General features: G+C 48.8%; 1 protein-coding gene across 5 annotated transcripts in view; it reads left to right on the top strand.

The window, feature by feature from the left end:
* The window catches only part of STAG1 (STAG1 cohesin complex component), a 2,120,576-nt gene that overhangs the window by 2,010,486 nt on the left and 85,223 nt on the right, over positions 1–24,867 (top strand). For all 5 annotated transcript variants that reach the window (XM_069618021.1, XM_069618024.1, XM_069618022.1 and 2 more), the window contains one exon: positions 3,889–4,003. In XM_069618021.1, coding sequence (XP_069474122.1) covers positions 3,889–4,003 — 115 coding nt within the window. The remainder of the gene's footprint in view (positions 1–3,888; positions 4,004–24,867) is intronic.

The raw sequence follows: 24,867 nt of genomic DNA, 5'->3' as shown, positions 1-24,867 counted from the left end.
ATTTCTAAGGCAGGGGGCAGTGTTTCTCATGCTCCTTGATTACAGCCGTGGTGGTGGATCTTGGGGAGGAGGGATGGCAATAGCTGATGCCATTTTAAGATAAATAGCAGCTTTGCTAAAAATATGCACTGTCTACTAGATTGTTAATGGATAATGAGTAGGAATAGGTGTTGGAGCTGTGCAAGGGAAGTTTTGAAGTTAGATCAGTAGAAAATGCAGTTTGCGATGAGATCTGTGCTTCGCGGACAGTTAGGAAGTGCAGACGGGTTCTCGGACACGTCATCATGCCACGTGCCAGCGTATGGTCATGTGGCACTGCCCGTAAAGGTCCGCAATGAAGTCAGATGATCGTAGACGTCTACGGATGCAAAACTAGTTGAAATTGTTTTTGAAAAGTGTATAGAAGTGTTAAAAATGATCCTAGAAGGTGGGAAATGGCAGAGTTTTAAGTTGACAGTTTGTAAATTGGACACACATATTGTTATAGTGGCTAAATATGATATTAGTAGGTTGTAGGAAAATAGAATGCACTGGTAAAAACCCATGAAATTCACTGAAAAAACATTGTTAAAAGTACGTTATGGTTACAAGTAAAATCGAAAAACCCCTGAAATTCGCCAGTTATGGTAAGCTAAGCAGCTATAACTCGCGCCACCACCGTGCACTGCGAAGACTAACACCCAGGACATCAAAGATGACATCACAAATATTTCAGTGGTTTTTCGATTTTACTTGTAACCATAATGTACTTTTAACAACTTTGTTTACTGAATTTCATAGGTTTTTAGTAGCACAACTTAACCATAACGTCCCTTTAACAATGTTTTTTCATTGAATATATATATATATAAAACATCAGTAGACCCCCCCACACCTCATTTTCTTTTTTCAATGTGCTCAGCATGCAACTTTTCGTGAATTAAGTTTTTGCTCATGACGCCGAAAATGTCATCCCTAAACAATCGGGGGTTTAATCGAGCTCACAGATGTTCATCATAGGCCCTCACAACATTTGTGTGCAGTGTTTCTGGGTCGGACACAATGTCAAGCAGTACAGTTCCTGTCAGCACATGAATCCAAAGGCCCTCAGGTAGCGATCATCGAAGTTGGCACTCGGGCCACACCTTTCGAAGTACAATGCTCGATACGCTGCCAGGTTCTCTGGAGAAGGACGACGGACATCGCAAAGGGTCTCATTCGTTGAGTGAGTCCCATCATTCGTTCTCCCACAAGAAAGCAGCATTGATACAGCCGCGCCTCGGATTCCTCGGTGGACAGAGTTAAGTTTTACCAGACTAAGGGCTCCCGAGAGAGTTTGGGGCATTTAAAACCCAAAAGCTTCAATTGTTTGGGAAAGCCATAACTGGTGCAGCTTCGGCCTCAATGTCGCAGGTGATTTTGGCATCAGTTTATCACAGAGGTTCTGGTGCCCAGGTTGCTGCGTTGAAGTGCGTTATGCTCTCTATTCCAACCACAGCTCTGAAGGCCCTCGAGGCCTCGATTCTTTCCTACCGTAATCGAGGAACAAATTCTTTGAATTGGAGAACCATCTTTGTCGAGGATGTGAAGCCGGTCCCTTTTGGAATGAAGCCAATGGGAGTAGGAAACCATTCTCAACTCCTTGCATTGGCTGAAGGCTTACATGAGGCAAGCAGGCTCCACCTTGCCTGATATGCAGCAAGTGGCTCCCTACATCATCCCAATACTCAGTACAGAAAAACTGTCGAGAGGGGTGTGCTGTCTTTGGGCCTTGACGCCCCTGCTAAGCACCTGCAGTCCTACGACCCAACAGATATTTTTGATAAGAGCCATCAGTCAGAAAGGGTGTTGCTTTGCAATACAGCTATATCTGATCCTATAGGGGTGTTATGGCTGCGACTGTTGGACCCCCTCTAGTTGATGCTGAGCTGACTATGAAGTCCAAGCCAGCCTTGGGCGACTTGCCCTTTTAATCTGCCCAGCCGACCCTTGAGGAGCTTGTGGTCCAGGCCATCATGGTTCGTTCAGAGCCTGCATCGTCCACCTAGAACCTGCCTGTGGATAGGCAGTCCAAAAACAATGACGCGTTAGCCAAGAAGATATTCACGTCAGGGTAGTTTGGCGCTAAAGGCAACTGTCGCCACTGGTGCGTTTGCCAAATATTTGTATGTCCTCTTGAGGACAATAGCAGAAGTGGCAGACCAACTCCTAGCGTGAGAGGTGAGAGATGTATTTTTATACATGGCCCGCGATGGGAAGGAGGTTGCATGCCAAGCCTGTCTCAGCACTTCTGACTGCGTTGGCTGTTCCGTTGCGACAACTAAGGTGCTCAGGAGGGTAGCATACCTCCATGGTTCAGGTTCTCCTAGAATGTGCAGACTCATTTGCTAGAAATGGCCTTTGATGGCAGACACCTCTTCGGACTGAGAGCTAATGAATCCCAGGAACGGTTCAAGGAATCGAAACTCACTGCAAAGTCTTTGGTTCTAGAGGTAGAGGTCAAAGGCACTGTTCCTTTTGGGAGGAAGGATCAGCTGCCACAGGCCAAATGGGGCCAGAAGCACTTCTTATATCCCAGCAGGGGGCATCTAAGAGCCAGTCAGCCTCATGAGCAGCATCACGGGCAGGAGTTCAGTTCTCCCCACTTTATTTACTGGTTGGAGGGTTGATCTCTGAGCACTGGGGCAGGTGGAAGGGAGATATAACCTCTGATGCCTGGGCCTTGCAGCTTGTGGGATGTGGATAGACCTGCCCTTCTGGAAAAGATCACCTGACAGACCACCCTTTCCTCCCCAGCAACCATAACAGGAGCTCCAGAAAGAACTGAGAGCCCTGCTTTTAAAGGGTGCAGTGGAGGAGGTACCACCTGAAGAGAGATGGTCGGGCTGGTACTATTGGTATTTCTTGGTAGCCAAGAAAGGGGAGAACTCAGTCCCTTCCCGGACCTGAGGGTCTTGAAAAAGTTCCTGAGGAAGGACATATTCAAGGTGGTGACGTTCAGGGAAATTCTCCAGGCTCTGCAACTCCGGTGTCGGTGGACCTTCAGCACACTTATTTCTATGTGTCAATCCATTGAAATCACAGGCGGCTCCTGAGGTTTGTCATTATTGAGGACACACATCGGTTCCGACTGCTTCCTTTTGGCCTAACTGCTGCTACCACCAAGATAATGGCAGTGGCTCACCTCTGCCGATCCCTGTGGTATACCGATGCCAACGTCACATCCGCTATCTTGGAAGGAGCACATCGAGGGATCCCGGTGTGGGCATCGCACGGCGCCCCCACATGGGTAAAACCTTTCTCTGATTACCTGAAGCCTGAGAATAGATCAAAGATGGGGAATCTGTTGGTCGAACATCCATCAGAAAGAACATCTGACGGCAATTAGTAATTTGTTCATCTGGTGATGCTGGCTGTGCAACTCTGCTTGCCATTTATAATCTTGCTAATGCTTGGGGTTCTGTCAAGAGATGAAGAATTGATGCGACAAAAAGAGAATTCCTAGGAATCATTAATCTTCAGGTATCTACTACTTGACGTCTGATTGCTGTGGGAGTCGTAATTGAGTGTGAATTGATGTGAGGAATTTATACGGTCTAGTTAACGTCTTATTTTGAAGTACGTTTTATAGGTCTTCTGGTGTTAGAGACCAAGAACAAAAAAAGCACTACACATTTTGGTCATTTGTAGATTAAAACTGTGATTTCTTTAGCAACTCCACTAGTTGTGAAGTTTCCAAAAGAATTTTGAATATGAATTAGCACTTTGCAAATCATTAATGCCACTTACATAACAAAATAATTAAAAAAAATAAACATACTTGAATGGTTTTAGTTTAAAATGTTTGTAAAAACCTGCCTCCTAAACAGGTTTGTTAGATTTATATTTTTCTATGCTCTTGGTGCCTAGACGCGGTCTAATGGAGGATGATGCAGAGCCGATCTTCGAAGATGTGATGATGTCGTCACGGGGTCAACTAGAAGATATGAATGAGGAGTTTGAGGACACCATGGTGATTGATCTGGTATGTAAATCTGTGTATTGCTTGATTTTTTTTTTTTTTTTTTAATTATCCTTTGTCATTTATTATTGAAGAGGTCTTGGGGAGACTGGTCATTAGAAGTGGTGATCAAATACAAATATCTTGGGCTAGCAATTAATGATAAAGCTTCTAATCTTTTGATGCTAGAAAGAATCAACAGCACGTAGCTAAGCAGCTATTTCAAGAGGATTACATTGTAAATATGGAGGATTTTCGTTACTCGATGATTGTACTCTGAGCGGAAGTTAATGCCTTTGATCTTACATGGATTAGAGGTTTCCTCTGATAATCTAGAAGAAAAACCTAATAACATTGAATGTAAATATTAAAGGGCCACTCTTTGAGTTCCAACTTTAACACCTATGGTGTTAATAAGATGTGTGTAAGATAAGAACCACGCACTCCTGATACGGTTTAAATCTTAGTTAATTAAGTTCATTAGCACAGACCCCAGCACAGCTTCTCCCTTGAACGATAACCACCAACTAAGTGCCTGGAATCTTTACTATGCAATAAGTCTGTATGGAGTGTTGCATACATCACACTCCATATACATCAAGTTACATCATAACATATCTACTTTCTTTTACCCAACACACCCTCTCACACCACCGCAATCCTGTTCTTGTTCCAAACCTGACCAACACTCACTTGCACCACACCCGTAAGCACAGCTACCACAGGTATGGGTTCTTAGTATAATAAATCTCCCTTCCTCTTAACCACTCCTTTCTTTATTCTCACCCAATCACATTCACATTCTCACATTCCACTCTCAAATCTCTTTTCCCGCCTCATATTCTCATCTCCGACTTCACCTTCAAATTCCTCCTCAATTCATCAACTACACAATCTGAGACTCTTCCCAACCAAGGCGGGCTCACCTTGGTGTTTGCCATTTGTTCAAAAGGAGTCACCCCCGTCGTGGAGCGAGGTGACATCCGTAAAGCATACATTAGCTCCTGAATGGCTACCTTCTTGTCCATCCCACATGCACCAGCCAATCGAATGGCATCCATAATACATCTATTAATTCTCTCGACCATGACATTTTCTTCCGGGTGGTACAAAACTGTTGGTTTGTGCTTCACACCACACTTCACACATTCCACAAAAATTCACCTGTAAATTGCATACCATTATCTGTTGGTATGCTATTGGGAATACCTTCATTTGCAAAGATGTCCTGCATGAAATAAACAATGTTTTCTCCACAAATCTCCCTAACTATTCTGAACTCACTCCAACGTGAAAACAAATCTACCAAAATAAACTTCCCATCACCAAAACCTAGCTCCCACAGGACCCAGAATGTCCATGGCAACATCGTTGCATACACTGCACGGAACATCAAACTCCATAACCGGTTGTCCCTTGGCCTCCACACCATTCCTTCTTTTATAGATTGAACGCTATCAGCTAGTCTTCGCTCAACATCGCTATTGAATCCCGGCCACCAGTACTTGTGCCTGCAATGGCCTTTGTCCTTAACACACCAACATGTCCACTGTGAGCCAATTCCATTATCCTACCCCTAATTGCTTCAGGGAACACAGCACGTTCTCGCCGGAATACAATTTCATCCACCAGACTCAATTCTTCACGCATTTCCTAGAAGGCTCTTTCCCTTTGCTGCAATTCTGCCTTCTTGGGCCACACCGATTCTATGAACGTTTGACGCGCATCAGTATAACATCCCTGTTGGTGCCATCAATCCACTCTTCCTTGCTTTACTATTCCTTCATGGTTCACAAAGACCAATTCTGAAACTTCATCCTGCTAAATTTCTTTCTTACCTCTACCCAACCTTGATAAGCAATCAGCCAAAACATTTTCTGTCCCTGAGATCACATGCATTTCATATCTATGGCTTTGCAATCTTGTGACCCAACTCACCACACGTCTAGACACCTTGTCCAAAACGTTTACACTCGAAAATAGCCTTAAGAGGTTTATGATCTGTCTTCATAACAGTCAGTACCCCACAACACATTTCTAAACCTCTCTACAGCCCAATGACACGCTAGAGCTTCTTTTTCCAGAACTGTGCATCTCTTTTCTGCTCCCCTCAATCCTCTTGAAGCATGTGCAATTATTTCCTCCCCTTCATTCTTCACCTGCGATAATACTGCACCAATGCCAACATCACTGGCCTCTACTGTAACCACACTCCTGTGTGTATCAAAATTACCCAACGGTCGAGCTATGCCAATTTCCTCCTTTATCATGGTAAATTCATCACATTGATCATTCCAGATAAAATCATCTTCTTTCTTGAGTAACCTTCTCATTTTGCTAACTTTATCAACATAATTCTTTACAAACGTCTGATAAAATTCTATCATACCCAAAAAAGAACATAGTTCCCCTTTCGATTTTGGCCTCTCCACTTATTTTATGGCACTTGCCAAACTACTCTTGGGTTTTACTCCATGTGCTTGACACCTCATGACCCAAATATTCAATCTTGTTTACGTTTAACACACACACTTCTCGTCCCTCAAAGTTATTCCTCTAGATTCCAAAATCTTCAACACTTAACCAAATACTTTGTCATGTTCACTCTCTGATTCGCCAGACACCAACACGTCGTCCTGGAAGCAAAATACCCCACTCATCCCACAGAATAGTCTGTCCATTATTTTCTGGAATACTGAAGACGTGGAAACAAGTCCAAATGGCATCCTTTTGAAACAAAAACACACCCTCATGTGTTATAAATGCTGTCAATGTTCTGCATCCCTACTGATGGTAAGCTGATGCCATATCCAATTTTGAAAACACACGCTCTTGCCCAACCATAGCCAACATTTCCCCCAAATTAGGCAATGGATGACAGTCTATCAACACATATCTATTTAACTCACACAGATCCACACATAAACTCAGCTCACCAGATGTTTTCTTCACATCTAAAGGAGATGTCCACTCAACTCCACCAGCCCTTTCGATAATACCAACTTGTAACAAATTACTCAATTCTTTTTTCACACCTTCTCTCAAAGCTAATGGCACCGGCCATAGCTTTGCTGACACCGGGACACTACCTTTCTTTAAAACAATCTTGAGCTGCATACCACTCACTCTACCCACTCCTTTTTTAAATAAACTTTTTAAACTTTAACTCATTGTGGACCCGACATGTAAGATCTTGTGTTCAGTGTTCTGATCTAATTTTATCTTCAGTGTCTTGATCGCGCCATCCCAAAAGTGCCATCCCTTTATTAGTCACGTACACCTTTCATTGTGCACACCTCGCTTTGAACTCAAATTTAGCTTCAAAGTAACCAAATGTGTCAAATTTATCCTGATTGTCACCTTTGCTGGGCCCATGGGCGCCATGAAAACAGGAGGGCCTGCTATCCCTGGCATTGCCATTTTGGTATGCATTTGTTAAACCCACTTCTGGTTTGCACTCTGTGTCCTAGCATGTGGTTGCTGGGTGTAGCACTCACTGGGATCACCCTTTCAGTAGCTCTGTGGTAGCACTCTCCTTGAGTTTTCATGAATGTACTAGCACGGGTTGCCAAAATACGGGTGTGGATGCTGTCCTTTATTTAATTGCCACACTGGAAAACACTAGAGATGCGCATACTACGAAGATCCTAATGCGCGACGTTGTGTGTGCACAGTTCGCTGCTGTCTCTAGCCTCGAGGACAGGCAGATATGCTCTTTGCGTGTGTGCAGGGCCGCAGCTCCTTCAACATGTTTGTGCTAGGATGCAGGTTTCCCACCAGGGCGATCACTTATCTATACGAGGTAGGACTTACTTCGTTTGCTCTTCTTATTAAAAGTTGGCTGCATCGATGCTGGCACGGGCAGAACGGCTTCTGGGAGATACGGGGACATGGCAGAAGGTGCCTTCCTTGTTCCCTCAATGGCCACGTAGGGTTAAAGCAGCTGGCACCTCACTGCCTTTCTTGATAGCAGCACAGGATGGTCTTCCGGTGCTCCTATCCTACCCTTTGTAGGAGTCTATGTTGCTCCCTCAGTGGCCGCTTCATCGCCGGGGGAGGTGGAGCAGCTTGCTGCTTTCCGTTGATCAGAACGGCGCCCCGTTATCAGAGGTACCAGGGGGTCTGTCCTCGAAATTCTTTTCGCCAATGTTAGATATGAACCACGAACTCCTGATACGGTTTATTTCTTATTTAATTAAGTTCATTGGCACAGACCCCCAGCACAGGTTCTCCCTTGAACGCTAACCACCAACTGCTGTGCGTGTAATTTTTAGTGTACGGTAACATTCTGTATGGAGTGTTGCATACATCACACTCGATATACATCAAGTTACATTGTTACATAATAACAATGTGAAATGGGATTACTTTACTTTTGTAGGGAATTGATGATATCCGTAAAATCCTGAGGAAATGTGGTGCTACAGAACAATGTGGAATGTTCAACTTCAAGAAGAATTAAAAAATAATTTGAGATATTTTGTTGAGGGCCCAGAATATTTGTTGAATCACATCCATAATTGCACTAAAGAAAAAGGCGAAATGATGGAATTGTATGGCAAACGCTAAACATTATAGTGGGTCAATATTAACAGAGGAATATTTGAATAATCTTTGTAAGCCTTCTACTATAGTAGTACGTCCTGTCTCTTTTCCTCCATCCTGCATGGGCATCCCTCGCTAGGGACGGGAACGGAACCTTTGTCACCAGAAAAATAACTTTCCCTTTAAACGACCGCGTTCACTGCAAATAGGAAACATCCTTAAGGGGTGCCCTACTAGAGTGACACCGGTGGTGCTTCCTCAGCAGCCGGCGCCAGTGCAACTTACTCCACCACCGCAGCCTGGGACAGCGTTGGCTCTGATAGCCACACCTGCAGCACCCACGCAGCCGCCTTCCCATGAACCTACGCCAGTAGACTTAATGGCCACCATAGACACAGGGGATCAGCAGGATATTGACGGTGAGGAGCAAGACACATCTTCGTCGGCAACGGCATTCCATGACAGAATAGTCGGCCTGGCGTAGTATCTTGGCATCCCACAGCCACAAAAAGAACGGCCAGGGACAGGGGTCTTGGCTCTGGTTCTCGCCATCAGGGCAAAGTCCAGATCTGGGATTCCACTGCAAAAAGATGTGGAGGCCCTGGCTAAGAACGGATGGTTGAAGCCTCACTCCACACAACCAATGAACAAAAGGCTAGATGTGAAATCTAGACAAGTGGAGTGCGACTCTCTGCTCTTATCGTTCCACCCTCAGCCACTGTCATTGGTCATTGCGAAAGCATCTATTTATGCCAACCCCCAAACTTCATCAGCCAACACTGCCAATTTTGCGCTAGTGGGTAAGGAGAAGGTCCTGGAGGCCTACAGTAAAAAAGTTTATTCCAACACGGCTCTCTGTCTTGGACAAGCCGACGCCATCTTGGTGGCGGCAAACCAGAGGCTGTGGATGGAGACTACAGACTTCCTCCCTGATCTCACTTCCCACAGACATGCATTTATCAACGCTGGTCTGGCAGAGGCAAAGCTGGTGGCCCAGGACGACATGGAGGCTACTGTCCACATTGATACGCAAGTAGAGTCATCTGTGTGGCCACAGACATGAGAGGGACGGCCTGGTTAAGGGCAACCAGGTTAAATCCTGACATCCGACTACTAGATCTCCCTTTCGAGGGATGTGATTTGTTCCACTTCACCACTGATGAGAAGCTGGACAAAAAGAAAAGCAGCTCCAGGCAGCCAAATCGCTGGCTATTCTTTCCAAACCGGCTGCTGAGAACTTTGGGCAGGCCCTGTCTCGGTTTGACAGGGGCCAGACATTTGGCCTGTTCCGGCGCTTGCAAGACCGCCATCCAGGCAGCCTGACTGGTCCCCCAGCTAGCACAGGCGTGAATACCAGATGTTTTCCCATAAAGGTTTCTTTCAGTTCCCTTCCCAGGCGCCAGCCCCGGAATCAAAGACTCAGTGACAGGACGTTTCAGATCCAGAGCACCCCAGTTGGGAGTAGGTTGGCTCTCCACAGTCCATCTTGGAGGGCACGGTTTGCGGACGCCTGGGTGATCTCTGTAATCTCACAGGGCTTCCGGCTGCCTCTCTCCTCCTCCTCGTCCTGTCCCCCCTAATCCCCCCTGTCCTTAACTCGGGACACCATCACTCCTAGCGGAGATGCTTCCTTATGGTGAGCGAGGCCGTAGAGCAGGTCCCAACCCCCCAGCAGCGGTTGGGCTTTTATACCCTCATCTTTGCTATTCAGAAAAAGTACCAGGCTGTCCTGCAAGTGATCCTATATTGTTCTTTCTTAAACCAGTACCTGCCTCTACAGGAATTCAAAATGGTTACTCCAGCTCTAATAGCAGAGACGCTGGCTGTGCGGGGAGACTGGACGTGCTCCCTGAATCTGAAGGATGCATATTTAAACATCCCCATAGCACAGGCACGTCTACCCTTCCTCGGGTTTCAAGTCATGGGCCTGCATTTCCAATACTACCATTCGCCCTGAACTCAGCGCTCAGGGTCTTCACAAGGCTCATGAATGCTGTTACGGCCTGCTCTGGTCAGAGGGTCATCATGTATACCTGTACCTCGACAACTGGTTAGTCCGAGCAGGGTCTATGGTGCAAGTCAGGAGCTCAGCTGCCAGGCTCATGACTCTACAAGCTGGGTTTCTCACTCAACTTCCAGAAATCGCACCGCCAACCGACACAAACACTGGTATTCTTGTGTCTTCAGTGGGACACGCAAAGGCAAATGGTGTTCCGCACAAAGGAAAAGGTAGCAACTATCAAGGCTGCTGTGGGTCACTTCCTCAGCAGAACTGTAACCACGGCATGTTGGTACCAGCACTTACTGGGTGTCGTTGCAGACTGTCTGCTGGCGGTTCCCTACACCAGGCTACGGATGAGGAGGCTGCAGCTACATTTTTTGGCCTCCTGGGATCAGGAATCTGGGGAGATCAAGCGACATCGTTCTCCATACCCCCGCATCTACACGAGGACTTGGGAGTGGTGAAGTCAGAAATCCAACCTCTAGGCGAACAGACCCTTCAGGCCACCCATAGCAGACCACACCATTACGAAAGACTCCTCCCTCCAGGGTTGGGGGCCTCCTTAGTGGGCATGCTGTGTATGATCTATGGTCAAGGGACAACCAGCAGAACCATATTAACTGGTTGGAGATGATGGCTATCTGGCTAGCTCTCAGGGCATTCCTTCCCATCATTAAGGGCAGAGTGGTGTGCATTCAGACCGACAACTCTACCTGCATGTATTACCTCAACAATTAGGGGGGCACTAGATCTCTGCCTATGCAAACTGGCAATAGCCATTTGAGAATGGGCAATTGTGAAGGACATCTGGATCTCGGCAGTACACCTTCCGGGAGAGTCGAATCTAGAGGCTGGCGCCTCAGTCAGCTGTGCACGGACGAGTGGCAGTTGAACAAGTGGGTACTTATGGAAATGTTCAGCAAGTGTGGTCATCCCAGCATAGAGCTGTTTGCAACTGAGAGGAAACTGACACGCAAACGGTTCGCCTCCTGTGGTGACCGGGGCCAGGGTTCCATGGGGGACATGCTGCAGATTCAATGGAATCGAATGAGTCGGGCTACACAGAAACAGTATAAAACCAAATAGACCAGATTTTGTTTCTGGGCCAAAGAAAACATAGCAGATCCACTGACCTGCACGCTAGACCAGGAGCTATTATTCTCAGCATATTTAGATAAATCGGGGGTCCAGGTGGACACGTGTTGGACATACCTGGCAGCCATTGGGGGCATACAGGATCCTCGACAGATCTTTCTTTTCTTTATTTAACCTAATGGTCAAAAGGCATCTAGTGGGGCTAACGGGGCTGTACCCATCGGTCAAGTACCCGTATGGGACCATAACCTGGTCCACAGCGCACTGGCACACACCTTTTGAGCCCATGGCTACACTGGACATCAAATACATCCCTCTCAAGCAACCTGGTGGGCCTCACGTTGGCTTACCGAGTCGGCGAGCTCCAAGCTCTAGTGACCACAGAGCCCTACGCAGTGTTTAATTAGGACAAGGTGGTGCTTCCACTCATCCTAGTTTCCTCCCAAAGGTTGTTTCATCTTGCCATCTCAACGAGGAGATGGTGCTTCCCACCGACTTCCCTACCCCGGCGGAGAAGGCGGAAACGGTGCTCCACTGTCTTGACGTCAGACGAGCTTTAAAATTCTCCCTGGCCACAGGACTAAGGACTTCTGCAAATCGGACGCCTTATTAGTCCCCTTCGGTGGTTCAAAACCAGGAGAGCAAGCGTCTAAGGCATCTATAGCCAGATGAATGGTTGCAGCCATTCATAAGGCTTACAGGACACAGCGTAAGGAGGTCCCAAGGGACATGCACGCTCACGCAGTCAGGGCCAAGGCAGTCGCAGTTGCTTTTCAATGACACCATGGCAGGTGTTTAGCAAGGCAGCCACATGGGCCACCCCATCGGCCTTCTGCAAGCATTGCTGTCTGGATACCAGTGCTCGGCTGACGCTGCCATTGTGCAGGCGGTTCTGCGCAACCTTTTTGCATAAAGTCCACAATCGCTCTCCTCCCCAAGTCTTTCAAGTGAGTGGTAATCGCACATGCAGGAATCTGAAAGCTGAAGAGGTAGTCAACCACTGGAACCAAAACCGAAGATGAAGAATTCACAGCTGAGACGATTGCCAGCAACCGGAGAGCCTGCTGTAGCCCTTCCTGCCAATTGACCTGGGGACTCTGAAAACAACGACCCGACTCCCATCCCACGCCGTGCTGTGACCTTGCAGGGCTGCAATACCCTGGCACCTCGAGCCATTGTGCGGTGCACAGTTTTCCGAATTCCAAATCTCGCTGAAAGTTCGTGGGCATCCTGCTGGATCTCCAGAGGCACGATTGCAGCACCAGAGTGCTGGACCTTGCAAACGACGAATAGGTACTGTGTTGGCTGTGGTATTTTACCTACCTTAAGCTTTAGTGATTTCAATATAACATATGGGTGTATTCTATGATTGGGAGGCCACTCATCCAGTTCACCCAGGCCCCTGCAGAATCCTCCTAGGGTGTCTTCTCTGAAGTCCCTGGACCCTCAACTAACTTTAAAGTTAAATACTTATTTGAACAGTCTTCCTCTGGAACTCTGACTTTACCTGCAACTGAACCCTATCTCGCCCTACCTACAGCTGGCACCTAGACCGCTTGGGTCCCTCTACTGCCTCTGAGTGAACTCATGCTATCTAATATGGGAAGGAATGGATAAGAAAAGGGTTCTGCCTTGAAAAGAATAAGTGTTCAAAAGTGACTTCCTTGTAATGAAAGTTGGTTGGTACTTGTAACTCAGAGTGCCCAGTTACAAAGGTTCTTACTTACCTTGAATGTGTTTTACACTATCCTGAACAGTATATATGTTTAAGTTACTCACCTGTGAATTGGTTATGCCTCTTCCCCAAAAGTTATGCTGTTGGTTTCACTTTATTATTCCTGTAAAGATAATTGTATGAGTGGCCCAAATAGGGTCTTGCTTCCCCTCACTTGCTATTAGCCTGTCCAGAACAAGTCTGCCTAGGTCATACTTACCCTTTAGGTTTCTGCTAGCATCTTACTAAAGTATATAGGTTTAACTTGAGTATAACTGTTATCCTAAAATAAATTCGTTATTGCTTCCCTTAGTCTGTGAACTAAAAAAGCAACTGAAATTGAATATTACACCCCAAGGTCCAACTCCCCTAGAATAACTGTTATCTTGAATCAGAGTTAAAGGTTTATATTGTCCTAGAATGTTTCACTAGATCAGAAAAGTATATTGTCTGCTGATATTACTATGTGGTTTCCTGCTGAGTGTCACGGTACAACTGATAGGGTCTACTACCCTTATATTACTGTAAAGTAATCTGAAAGTAACTCATGGTTTTACGCCCCCCTCCCCTCCCCCAAGAATAGATGTGCACTATACTGAATGTGTATACATTGGTTTGACTTTCCTAGAACTCCTATTAGGTGATCCAAAAAAGTTTATATGCTTTTGTCTGTGTACCTTCAAGCAAATGTGGTGATATATAATCTGATAGTACTTATTCCACCTAAGATTTATCTGGGCCTACATCACAGGCTAACCTTAAAATAATACAAGGTGCAAGGAGCAAGTCTACCAGGAACCAGTATAAGAGTAAGTAGACCAGGTTCTGTCACTGGGCAGTCTCTAAGGAGATCGGCCCCCTTGCATGTACGTTGGACAACGTGCTCTCCTTCTCTGCACACCTCGCCCACTAAGGCGTATAGGTGGTCACTTGCCACACTTGTTTGGCGGCCATAGGAGCCTACAGAAATTACTGATAGTCCGGAAGCATTTGACGGGTCTCCCCAGACTCTATCTGCCCATCATGAGGCCACACCCGGTGAACCATTCAAGCTAATGGCGTCCGCAGACATCGGGCTGGTCACCATTAAGACGGCCTTGCCAGTGGGTTTCACATCGGCTCGCATAGTTAGAGAAATCCAGTCGCTAGTCGCCTCAGCACCCTCTACTACTTTTCACTTGTATAAGGTAGTCCTGCAGACACACCCATCATTCCTACCTAAGGTACCCTCCGCTTTCCATCTAACCAGTATTATTACGGGGGAGGATGGTGGGACGTATGGAGGAAAGGGGACTAACGACTAAGGATAATTACTCTTACATCCTGTCCCCATTCCTCCATACTGCATGGGGATTACAACTGAGTGTTGACCCAGGGTGGAAATGAGACCCTCCTTGAGCAAGTCAGTTTCTTAGAACCGCCTGTCCAAAAGCTGCGTCTGATCTAGAGATGGCGTCCAAACAGTAATGCTTGCCAAAAGCTGAAGGGGTGGCCAAAGTGGCTGCCCTGCTTATGACCTACCACAGAACCTGCCGTTGGAATGCAGTGGCTATGGTTTTGGCACTGACCGCATGGGTGTGCATGTTAGATGGCAGTGGCCTGTGTTACCCCTCATGGGCCTCCTTGATGCCACAGACCATCCACCATGAGATCGATGCATGATAACCGGGCCTTGACCCGTAGGTGACAAACAGTGCATCCGATTTGCGGGTAGTCTTGATCCTGTCCAAGTAGAATTTGTGTGTGTCTCACCTCCATACCGTGCAGGACCCTCTGAGCCTCGTCCTTGGGATCAGCAAAGAACGTAGGTAGGACTATTTCTTCGTTTAACTGGAAAGTGCCTTTGGTAGGAATGCTGGGTGTGTCCCTAGGACTACCCTATACTTGTGAAAGGTAGTATATGGCTCAGAAGCCACCAGAGCCTAGAGCTCGCTGACTCTGCGAGCTGAAGTGAGGCCTACTGGCAGGGATGTCTTAATGGAGACAAGCCTGATGTCCGTGGATGCCATAGGCTCGAACGGCTTGTGCACCAAGGCACCCAACACAACATTGAGGTCCCACACGGGTGTCTGAAATGCATCACCCAGGGAGCTGGGGCCCTGCCCCTGCCAGGGTGTAAACTGCTGGCACTGCTTGTTGTTGCAGGAGGCAAAAGGATCCACCAGTGGGAGGCCCCATCTGCTGAAGATCTTCCTGCAGCACCTGGTCGTCCAATTGCCACTCGTAATTGTCCGCACCCAGCCTGCTGAGCCTGTCCGCCTCCAAGTTGGACTCCATCAGAAGCTGGAAGGTCGTGAGATAGTGTTCTTCTCCCGGGCCCATTCCCACATGCTGGCGGCTAGTCTGACCGTGGAGGGGACCTGCTACCCCCTTGCTTGTTGACATAGAACATGCTGGTGGAGTTGTTGTCTGGAGGAGGACAACCTTGCCCCCAATGACCAGAAGGACGGCTCTGAGCGCTAGCCAGATGGTCTTCAGTTGCAGCCAGTTGATATGCGACTCCTGCTAGGTCCAGACTCCATGGATGCTCCGGCCGTCCAAAGTGGCCCCCCAGCCCTCGAGGGAGGAGTCTCTAGTGATGGTGACCTGCGGGGCCGGCTGCCGAAGGGCTTGCCCGTCTGTAGGTTGAAGTCTCTGGACTACCATGTGATTTCTGAGTAGAGAGAAAGAGGAATGGTTATAAGCTCCGTTTGGGAGCCCCCCTCCTAATTCCATGAGGCTGCGAAGTGCAACTGTGGTTTCCTCATCCTGTGTATCGTTGGTCTTGTCCTCCTATGGGAAATCTTCTCGGGGCATGTGTCCCACATAAGGCCCAGGAAAGAAAGTTTGTGTGGGCTACCGCTGAGACTTCCTGATGTTGAGCGACCATCCCGGTTGTGGAAGTGCGCTCATAAGAGCAGAGGAATTGTAGTGCACCGCCTCAGTGATGTCGCTCTGACATGCCAGTTGTTGAGGTACCGGGGTAGCCCCTGTATTGTAAATGGCAGCTCTGATACTGAACCATAGGAAGGAACGATGCAGTTGCCAAATCGGGACATGTAGGTACACATCCTTCAGATCCAGGGAATACCTCCATTCTCCCCTGCACAATGTATCCTCTTAGTGCTGGCATACCCATCTTGAATTTTTATGAAGAGGGAGGGAATGAGGGAGAGGTTGAGGGTGGAAAGGTCCAACACAACTTGTGGCCAGCCTGGTTCCGCTTCTGTATTGCGAAAAGCCTGGAATAGAATACCACTCCTCGCTGGGAGGCTGGGACTTCTTCCACTGCCTGGCTCTCGATGAGCGACCGAATCTCCACCCACAGAGTTGCAGTCCCAATCTGTGGGAGCGGGAGGGGTGGGGGAGAGGAAGGGATCGGACGCTGGTACCCCGTGGATACTACAGAGGGGATCCAGGGGTCTGCAAAATATTGACGCCAGAACTGTGCGTGTAGGGCAAGCCTGCCCCCGCTGAAGACATTTGGACCCGAAGGGGCGCGTCCTGCCTTCTTTCCTTTGGTGGTGTTGCTGAGAAGGGGGACTGGAAAAAGCACTTACATTCCCCCCACCCCCCTTTTGTTTGCGCTGGTGTTGATGCGGTGAACCGTCAGGCTGCCAGGACCTCCGTTCTTGGAAGCCGCAGAACCCTCCAAACGTCTGCCCCCTTGTCAGAGCTTTGATGCAACTGGGTGTACGCCTTGGGCTTGGCCTCCGTAAGGATAGATAGACTTTGCAAACAGTTTTTCTTTTATCTAGCTCATCGCTTGTGGAGTGAAGATGTCACCACCCTCCAACGGAAGGTCCAGTATGCCTTTCCTGGATGCCCAGATCGACTTTAGTAGCCGGGAGCCAGGTCGTCGTCCTCATGTCCGTGGCGATGCATATGGCACGGCCAGAGGTGTCAACGTGGGCCACGTTGGACTCCATGATGTCTTGCGCCACCATTTTAGCCTCTGCCAGTCCCGCCTTGAAACGTGCCTGGTTCAGCACCGGAAGTTCTGGAAGGAAGTCTGCTCTTTCCTGCCAAAGCCTCTGGTTAACGGCTGCCAGCATGACATCCGCGTTGGCATGTTGAAGATGCAGCAAAGTGTTGGAATAAAGCTTCTTCCTGCACACCGCCAAGATAATCTCCTCCTTGCCTAGCAGCGCTGAGGACGAGGTGGTAGAGGACTACTGAAGCTTAGAGCGATGCTGCAGCAATCGCCAAAGAGTGTGGTTGAGGGTCAGCCGACAGCAAGAGTGTATCCCCCTCCAATTGCCTGTACCTGGCGTCTAGGCAGCAATTGACTGGCTAGTCCGACTGGGGATCGATCCATCCCTTATTGGCCAAGAAGACAATGTCCTTTTGCACAGGAATCCCGGTCCTAGCCGTGAGGCGTAGGGTGAGGACCTCGGCAAGCACCACTGCTTGAGGCTGAGGAAGGCCCAGGTACTCAGCCCGACCTGCAAGACGTTCTTGGAGGGCCTTGGCTGATGATGCGCCTGGGTCTTCTTCCACGTCTGTGTCCACCTGGGCGTCCGGCAGGACCGGCACGGGAGGCGGAGTGCTGGCCGCCGAGGGTTGGGGTGTGGAGATAGGAGACTGCAGCAGAGACTCTCTCAGAACCACCTGAAATTGCGGGAAGCAGGGGAGCCAGTATCAGAGGAGCTGGCGTGGGCAGCAAAGGCTGCACAGGGGCCTGCGGTGCTGGAGCCATAAGAGGAATGACTGGGCGCTGGCGGCAGGGCCGGATGGAGCATGTCCCTGATAGCATCCCTGAGGATGGCCCCCATCTGAGGAGATCTCATGAGGGTGATGAACTTCTCAAAGAACCTGTCCTTACAGGCCGGTGGGGTGGCAGGTCATATCGACAGGATTGCGGGCATCTGCTGGAGCCAGTTTGTATTCTGCCCTAGATGCTGAGGGAACCTGCCCTGCGCTGCTGATGGATAAGCTGTAGGCCACGTACCTAGTTGACCCCAGTCCCACCTTGTAACTCGTTCACCCACCTGCCTCTTTCCTTAGGGAGGTACTGGAATAGTGGCTATCTTGTCTGGTCCGTCAGCCATCTTGTCGAGCTGCATGCCATGTGTTGGAGTCGTGGTGTTTGGCTCACTGGGCCCCAGCCTCGGAGCAGGAGACCCGCCCTGCACCTCAGGCTGAGGCCCGGTAGGCGTGTCGCCCTCGGCAAAGTCACCAGTAGTGCTGCGTATAGGCACCCCCTCAGTCCCAATGCCAGTACAATGGCGTTGCCCCTCAGCTTTAAACCCGGCAAATTAACCTTCCTCATCCCCATCTTCGGGAGACTCTACGGACCCCTCGGCCTAGCGGCCGGTAGCTGAATTGGCCTCGGTACTCGTGCTGGTATGAGAACCTGCGTGGTTCCTCCCGCTCGGACGCTTGCTTGGAGAGTAGTCTCCCTTGCAGGGTTCACTGGAAAAGAGTGGCCCTACCTTGGTCTTGATTTTCTTTTTAAGAGGTGGCAGGAGATATTTACAGAGTGGCTGGGGGTTGCTGGGGCTGACGCAAACTCTGTCAAGGTTGCAGGGGGGAACCTGCCCTGCGCCACTGATGGATAAACTGTAGGTCACGTACCTGGTTGACACCAGTCCAACCTTGAAACTCGTTCACCCGCCTGCTCTGTTCCTAGGATCATTGAGCGAGCAGCCAGCTGGCCCGCCGGCCATTTTGTCGAGTTACGTGCCAAAGTCGTGGTGCATGGCTCCCTGGGCCCGGTCTCCTCCAAAACTCTTGGTAGTGGAGGAAGTGGCCTACCCTGCACCTCAGATCCTAGACCTGGAAGGCGTACTGCCCTCTGCGATGTCGCCGGTAGTACTGCGTGCAGGCGCCCCCTCGGATATTGAGCCGATAGTACGGCATAGCCCCTCGGGTGTACACCCGGTAAAAGAACCTTGTGGTCCTTCAGCACTGATTCCAGAAGGATCTGATGAACCCTCTGCCATAAGGCCGGTTGCTGGGAGAGCCTCGGTGTGTGTGCTGGTACCAGAACCCGATTGGTTTCTCCCGCTCGAGTGCTTCCTCAGGGTGGAGTCACCCTTGCGGGGTGGGATGCAAAATAGTGGCCCTCCTTTGGGCATCGATCTCTGCTTGACTAAGTTCTTCAGGTCCTCTGGAGGTGATCTTTCGCAGAGCTCCCTCCACCTAGCAGTCTGTTCTTGAGTGTGCGATGATCCAATGCATCGCACGCGGTACAACCTTACCGGCGTGGTCGGGGCCAAGGCAGCGGATGCAAAGAGCGTGTGGGTCAGATGTGGGGGAAGAGCCCCTCGCAGGCTGGACACCTGCTGAAGTCGACCTGCGCCGGGCAGGAGCGGGATGCCAGAGGACCAAATACCTAGATGACAGATAAAAGACAAAAAGATGGAAGAGGAGTCCAGGGAAGAGTGCGTGGTATTACCCGTTCCCGTCGACGTGGAAAAGGAGACTGAGGTGTGGCGCTGTGCACCTCTAAATTTAAAGGGGAAGGTTTTTACTGGTGAAAAAGGTTCGGTCTCCTGTCCTTGGGAAGGGACGGCCTTGCAGTATGGAGGAAAAGGAATGGGACGTAATGGTACCTCCTCAACGGGGGGCATAGTGTGTCGTCATGTCTTGACCCTGCCACTCCAACTCCAGACGTGACGTTGGTAGTGCATATGGCACTACGCCCCCATACCTCAGTTCCTTGTTTCCAAACTCTCGGCACGCTGTTCTGAAGGCAAAATTCTCTTAGTGGGAATGTTTTTTACTTTGATGCTGATATGTCAGGCACTAAAACTTTGGGTTTCAAGTGCTGCAAGGATTGCGGCTCGAAGATGTCCAAGGACCCACACAGTATTTGAGTGTGATGCCTCTGGATGGGCTATGACATCAATCAGTGTGGGTTCCCATCAACATATGAACCCTAAGCCGATCTGGGAACGGCCAGCGAAACTAACCCTCGGGCGGCCTCCTTCGAAGTCCCTGGCACGATTGGCGGCTATGTTATTGGGCCTGAAACCGACGCTCCCGCATCCGAGAAGGGGGACACACCTGTAAACTAAGAAGCGCCCCCACTCTCAGGAAGGAGAGTAGTGGCAATTATCCACAGGAGCGATTGGCCATGCTCCATTATCCCCTCTCCCAGAACAAGTTCATTTGAATCACTTTCCTGCTGATTCCCTCTATCACACAAGGAATCAATTACCTTCCACCTCATCTACAGACCACCTCACAGGTGTGACTCTCATTGCTGGCATCTCCAACTTACTCTACTCTATCAAATTAGCACATGTCAAATTTTTTTCTCTGTGATTTTAACGTTCCTGAGACAGACAACCACACTAGAAACCTGCTTTTCGCACTGAATGCTTCCACAGCCCTTGGGCAAATTGTGCTCTCCCCTACGCACAACAAAGGCAACTCCCTAGACTTAATCTTCACATCATCCCCCCTGCATCACCTGTGCAGACTGTATCCTACTTGACTGGTCAGACCATGCTGCCATCCCATTACCAGTCACCCACTAGACTACGGCTCACAAAGGTCAGGATAAACTCCCCTCACTCAACGCTGAACACTCAAAACCCTCCTGGTCAATGAGCTAGAAGCAAACTTTGCAGACTTCCCCACCACAGGGAATGCCTTGGGCCTCCTGGAATTATTCAGCAACTCTGTTAATGAACTAGTGGATACTCATGCCCCCCTAAAATGCATCAAAACTAAGACCAACCCCTCTGCCCCATGGTGTACAGCCCAGAACTAGCCTCCAACAAATGCTCAATCAGAGCCCTAGAGAAACAGTGGCGCAAAAAACATAACTCTGGAGACCTCACCAATCTTGAAGCTATGCGTGTAAACCGCTGGATTCTGATTACTGAGGCCAAAGCTGCTTACTACCTCCCCACTATTGCTGTAACCTCTAACAGGAGCAAAGCCCTCTTTGAGGTACTAAAGCATTGCATCAAAATCTCACCCAACCACGAGGTACCAGCAACTCAAGAAAAATACGACAGAATCCATCCATTTTTATTGATAACATAGCCAAAATCTGAGAGACCATCAAGTCAACCTCTCACAGCATTAGCATTCCCTGTATCCCGGCAGGCATACTGCCCCTCTGGACCCAATTCTCTCACTTTCCCCCAGATCTCCTAAAAATGATTGCCTCCCTCAGACCTACCTTTTTACTATAATTACATTATTGCGGCCTCATTAAACAATTGACTGGCCAGGCGCTCTATGCACTCCTCAGCATCATCACCTCCTCCGCAGACGGATCATTCCCGTACACCCTCAAGACTGGTGTGATACAACCTCTTTTGAAAAAAAAAACCTATGTCCAGCCAACTACAGGCTCCTTGCGAAAGTCCTGTTTATTGGCAAATCTTGGAAGAAGTCGTTGCTACACAACTATCGCCAGAATCAAGCCACTCTACCTCCTAAATGACTGTCAGTGTCGGTCTAAAGTGGCACGAAAACAGTCACCATCCAGGTGGTGGATGATGCTCTCCAAATCGTGTATAAGCGAGACTTATGCCTCCTTGACCTCTCAACTGCATTCTACACAGTCGACCACCGCATCCTTCTCTCCCTCCTTGTTGACAGGATGGGACTCTCTGCCACTGTCCTGAAGTGGTTTACCTCCCAACTCTCAGTCAGACACCAGGCTGTCCAGATGGACACATTGCGTTCTAACAGACTCCAGGTCTCCTGCGGATTCCCCCAAGGCCACATCCTTGCACCAATCCTTTTTAACTTTGACATGAAGCCTCTGGGCACTCTACTCAAAGATACCAATGTAGCCATCCACCAATACGCAGACAATACTCTGTTCTCCTTCATCTCTGCGATTACCCAGCCATCATCCAGTCCTGGATGCCGACTGCCTACCTCAAACGAAACGCATCTAAGACTGAATTTTTCCTCATTGGTCCGCCCATTAAAAAAACAACTTTACCAACAATGGCTCAATGAAGAGGATTTGATCCACAACTCTCACTAAGCAAAATCCTTAGGCTGCACTAATGACAGCAAACAGTCCTTCCAGAAACGCAGCTCAGAAGCTTTACCCTTTGAAAAATCAAACCGTTCATCCTGCTGCAGGACTTCTGGACCGTAGTGCAGGCCCTTGTTGTCTTGTAATCTATGGGTGGAAATGCTCTCCAGACAGGGCTCCCAGCTGCTGACTGGGCTCCCCTAAAGGCAGTCCAACACGCTGCAGCACGTATTATGGGAGAACAAAAATTTGACCAAACTACATTGGCTTCCACTCCAAGCCACAATACTGTTAAAGACTGCATGTTTCATCTACAAAGCAGTCACCAGTATCGCACCGTCTTACTTAGCGGCTAAGCTCCACATATATGGTGGCACACACTCCTCTTGCCGCTAATCGACCAACCAGCTTCAATCACAACTCGTTCTTAAAGAGAGGACCTGCAAACAATCCTCTTGTCTTATACCCACCCTCTGGAACTCTATCCTGGTGTCTGCTCGAAATGCCCCCACAATTCTCCAGTTTCCCAAATCTCTCAAAGCATGGCTCTTTCAACAACACCTGACGAGGGCTAATTCCCATGGACGCACAGACCAACACTCTTTACAGCGCTCGGCTGCTCTCCCGCTAGGTCTGCGCTTTAAACAATAAAAAAAACTTTCAAGATGAGTCATACCATTCGTCCTCCCACAAGAAGAAAGGATGTGGACAGTACGCCGGTTTGTTGGATGAGTGTGACAAGTCATTCCCGGCTATGGGTGCCCCAAGAGAGGAGTGGGAGGCATTTAAGACTCAGCAGGTACAGCTGAGACATCAATGTCAAAGGCTTCAAGGCACTAGTTGCGCCTGGAGGTTCCTGCACCAAGGTAGCCTAGTCTCATGCTCTCGACGATTCCAAACCAGACCACAGTACCAATGGCCCTTGAGGCATCGTCATCGAGATGCGTTGTTGGGACAGTCTCGTCAGTGGTCAACAGATCGTTTGTCCCAGAGTAGAGAGCGAATGTATTCCAATCCGTCAGTTTGATCTTCGATGAAGAGGATGACACTGTTCCTTTTTGAATGGAGCTTAAGGTGGACGGAATAGTTGGGGGAGCTGACTTCTTCACTCCTCAGATGGGCCTGTTGGCCTTGGCTGAAGGACTGCACAAGCTCTGGCCCCCCAGACAAGCCACTCCAGCCTTCAGTTCTCAGACGTCATGGACAAGGACCCTTAATCAGAGAGTGCATTGCTCTTCAATGCGGTCATATCAGATAACATTGGAATGTTGTGGCGGAGACCATGTTCCGTGGCAGCCATCGATAATGAGCTGACCAAGAAGTATAAGCCAGCTGGGGGGGAATGAGGAGTGTCTGCTCTTCCCTTTGGATCATCCGACTACAGAAAGTTTGGTGGCCCAAGCTGCCATGGTGAGCTTACGAAAAGCCACATCCACCTAAAATTTACCAACGGACATAGTAAAAAGACGATTTAGGAAAGAAAATCTTGTCACGCAGTATGGCTCTAAAGGCATTTAACGGAACTTGTGCCTTTGCTAAAAACTCATGTGCTATAGAGGATATCTGAGGTGACGGATCATCTCCCAACAGGGGAGCTGAGATGTGTTTCTGTACATGGTAAACTATGTGAAAGAGGTGGCTTGCCAGGCCCTTTAGGCGGGTCTGGACTCTGCTTGCTTATCTCATGCCATGGAAACATCCAGAGTTTAGGAGGGCAGCATACCTTCACAACTGTGTTTTCACCAAACTTATATACCAAGCTCTTTGACATGGTGAACATCTGTTTGGCCCAAAGGTTGATTAATCTTTGGAAAAATTCAAAGAATCAAAACTGGCTGCAATGCCCTTGTGGCTTGCGTTGCAGCAGCCAGCGAAGCAGTTCTTCAGATGTTCGCCTAGAGACCGGGGCTATAGTCTGTTTGTTCCCTTTTAGAGGACAGATCAGCTACCGTAGGCCAAGCAGGTCCAGAGGAGTTTCTCATATCCTGGGCGCGGCAAAGGGGCCTCTAAAGGCCAACAGACTTGGTCAGCAGGGCTGGTGGCGTCAAATAAGAAGCTTTGGGTTCTTTGCACACATTTCCTTGGTTGGAGGGACGGGTCTCGCAGCACTGGGAGAGGTGGAAAGAGATGACCTTAGAGTCCTGAGCCTTGCAGCTCCTCAGATGGGGGGGTATTGCCTGACCAATTTGAAAAGACCTCCAGACAGAAACCCCCCCCCCTCCTCCTGCCAGGAAAAAATGGCAGGATTTCCAGGAAGAACCGAGAGCCCTACCAACAGTACCAACCAAAAAAGAGAGGACCGGGCTGGTACCCAAAAAAGGGGGAGGACTCCGTCGAGCCCTGGACCTCACACCCTTGAACAAGTACCAAACTAAAAAACAAAGATGGTGATGTTGAAGGAAATTCTTCAGGCTCTTCAATTCCTGGACTGGCTTGTGTTGCTGGATATTCAAGACGCCTATTTCCATGTGCCGATCCATCAAAAGCACAGGTGTTACCTACGATCTATCTTAAGGAACACACTACCAGTTCAGAGTGCTCCATTTTGGCCTAACCTCTGCACCCACAATCTTCACCAAGCTTATGGCAGGGGTGGC

The sequence above is a fragment of the Ambystoma mexicanum genome, chromosome 10 (genome assembly GCF_040938575.1).
Source record: "Ambystoma mexicanum isolate Mex_15411 chromosome 10, UKY_AmexF1_1, whole genome shotgun sequence".
Lineage (NCBI taxonomy): Eukaryota > Metazoa > Chordata > Amphibia > Caudata > Ambystomatidae > Ambystoma > Ambystoma mexicanum.
Note: the sequence above shows the minus strand (reverse complement) of the source record. Positions and strands in the feature narration are given on the sequence as shown.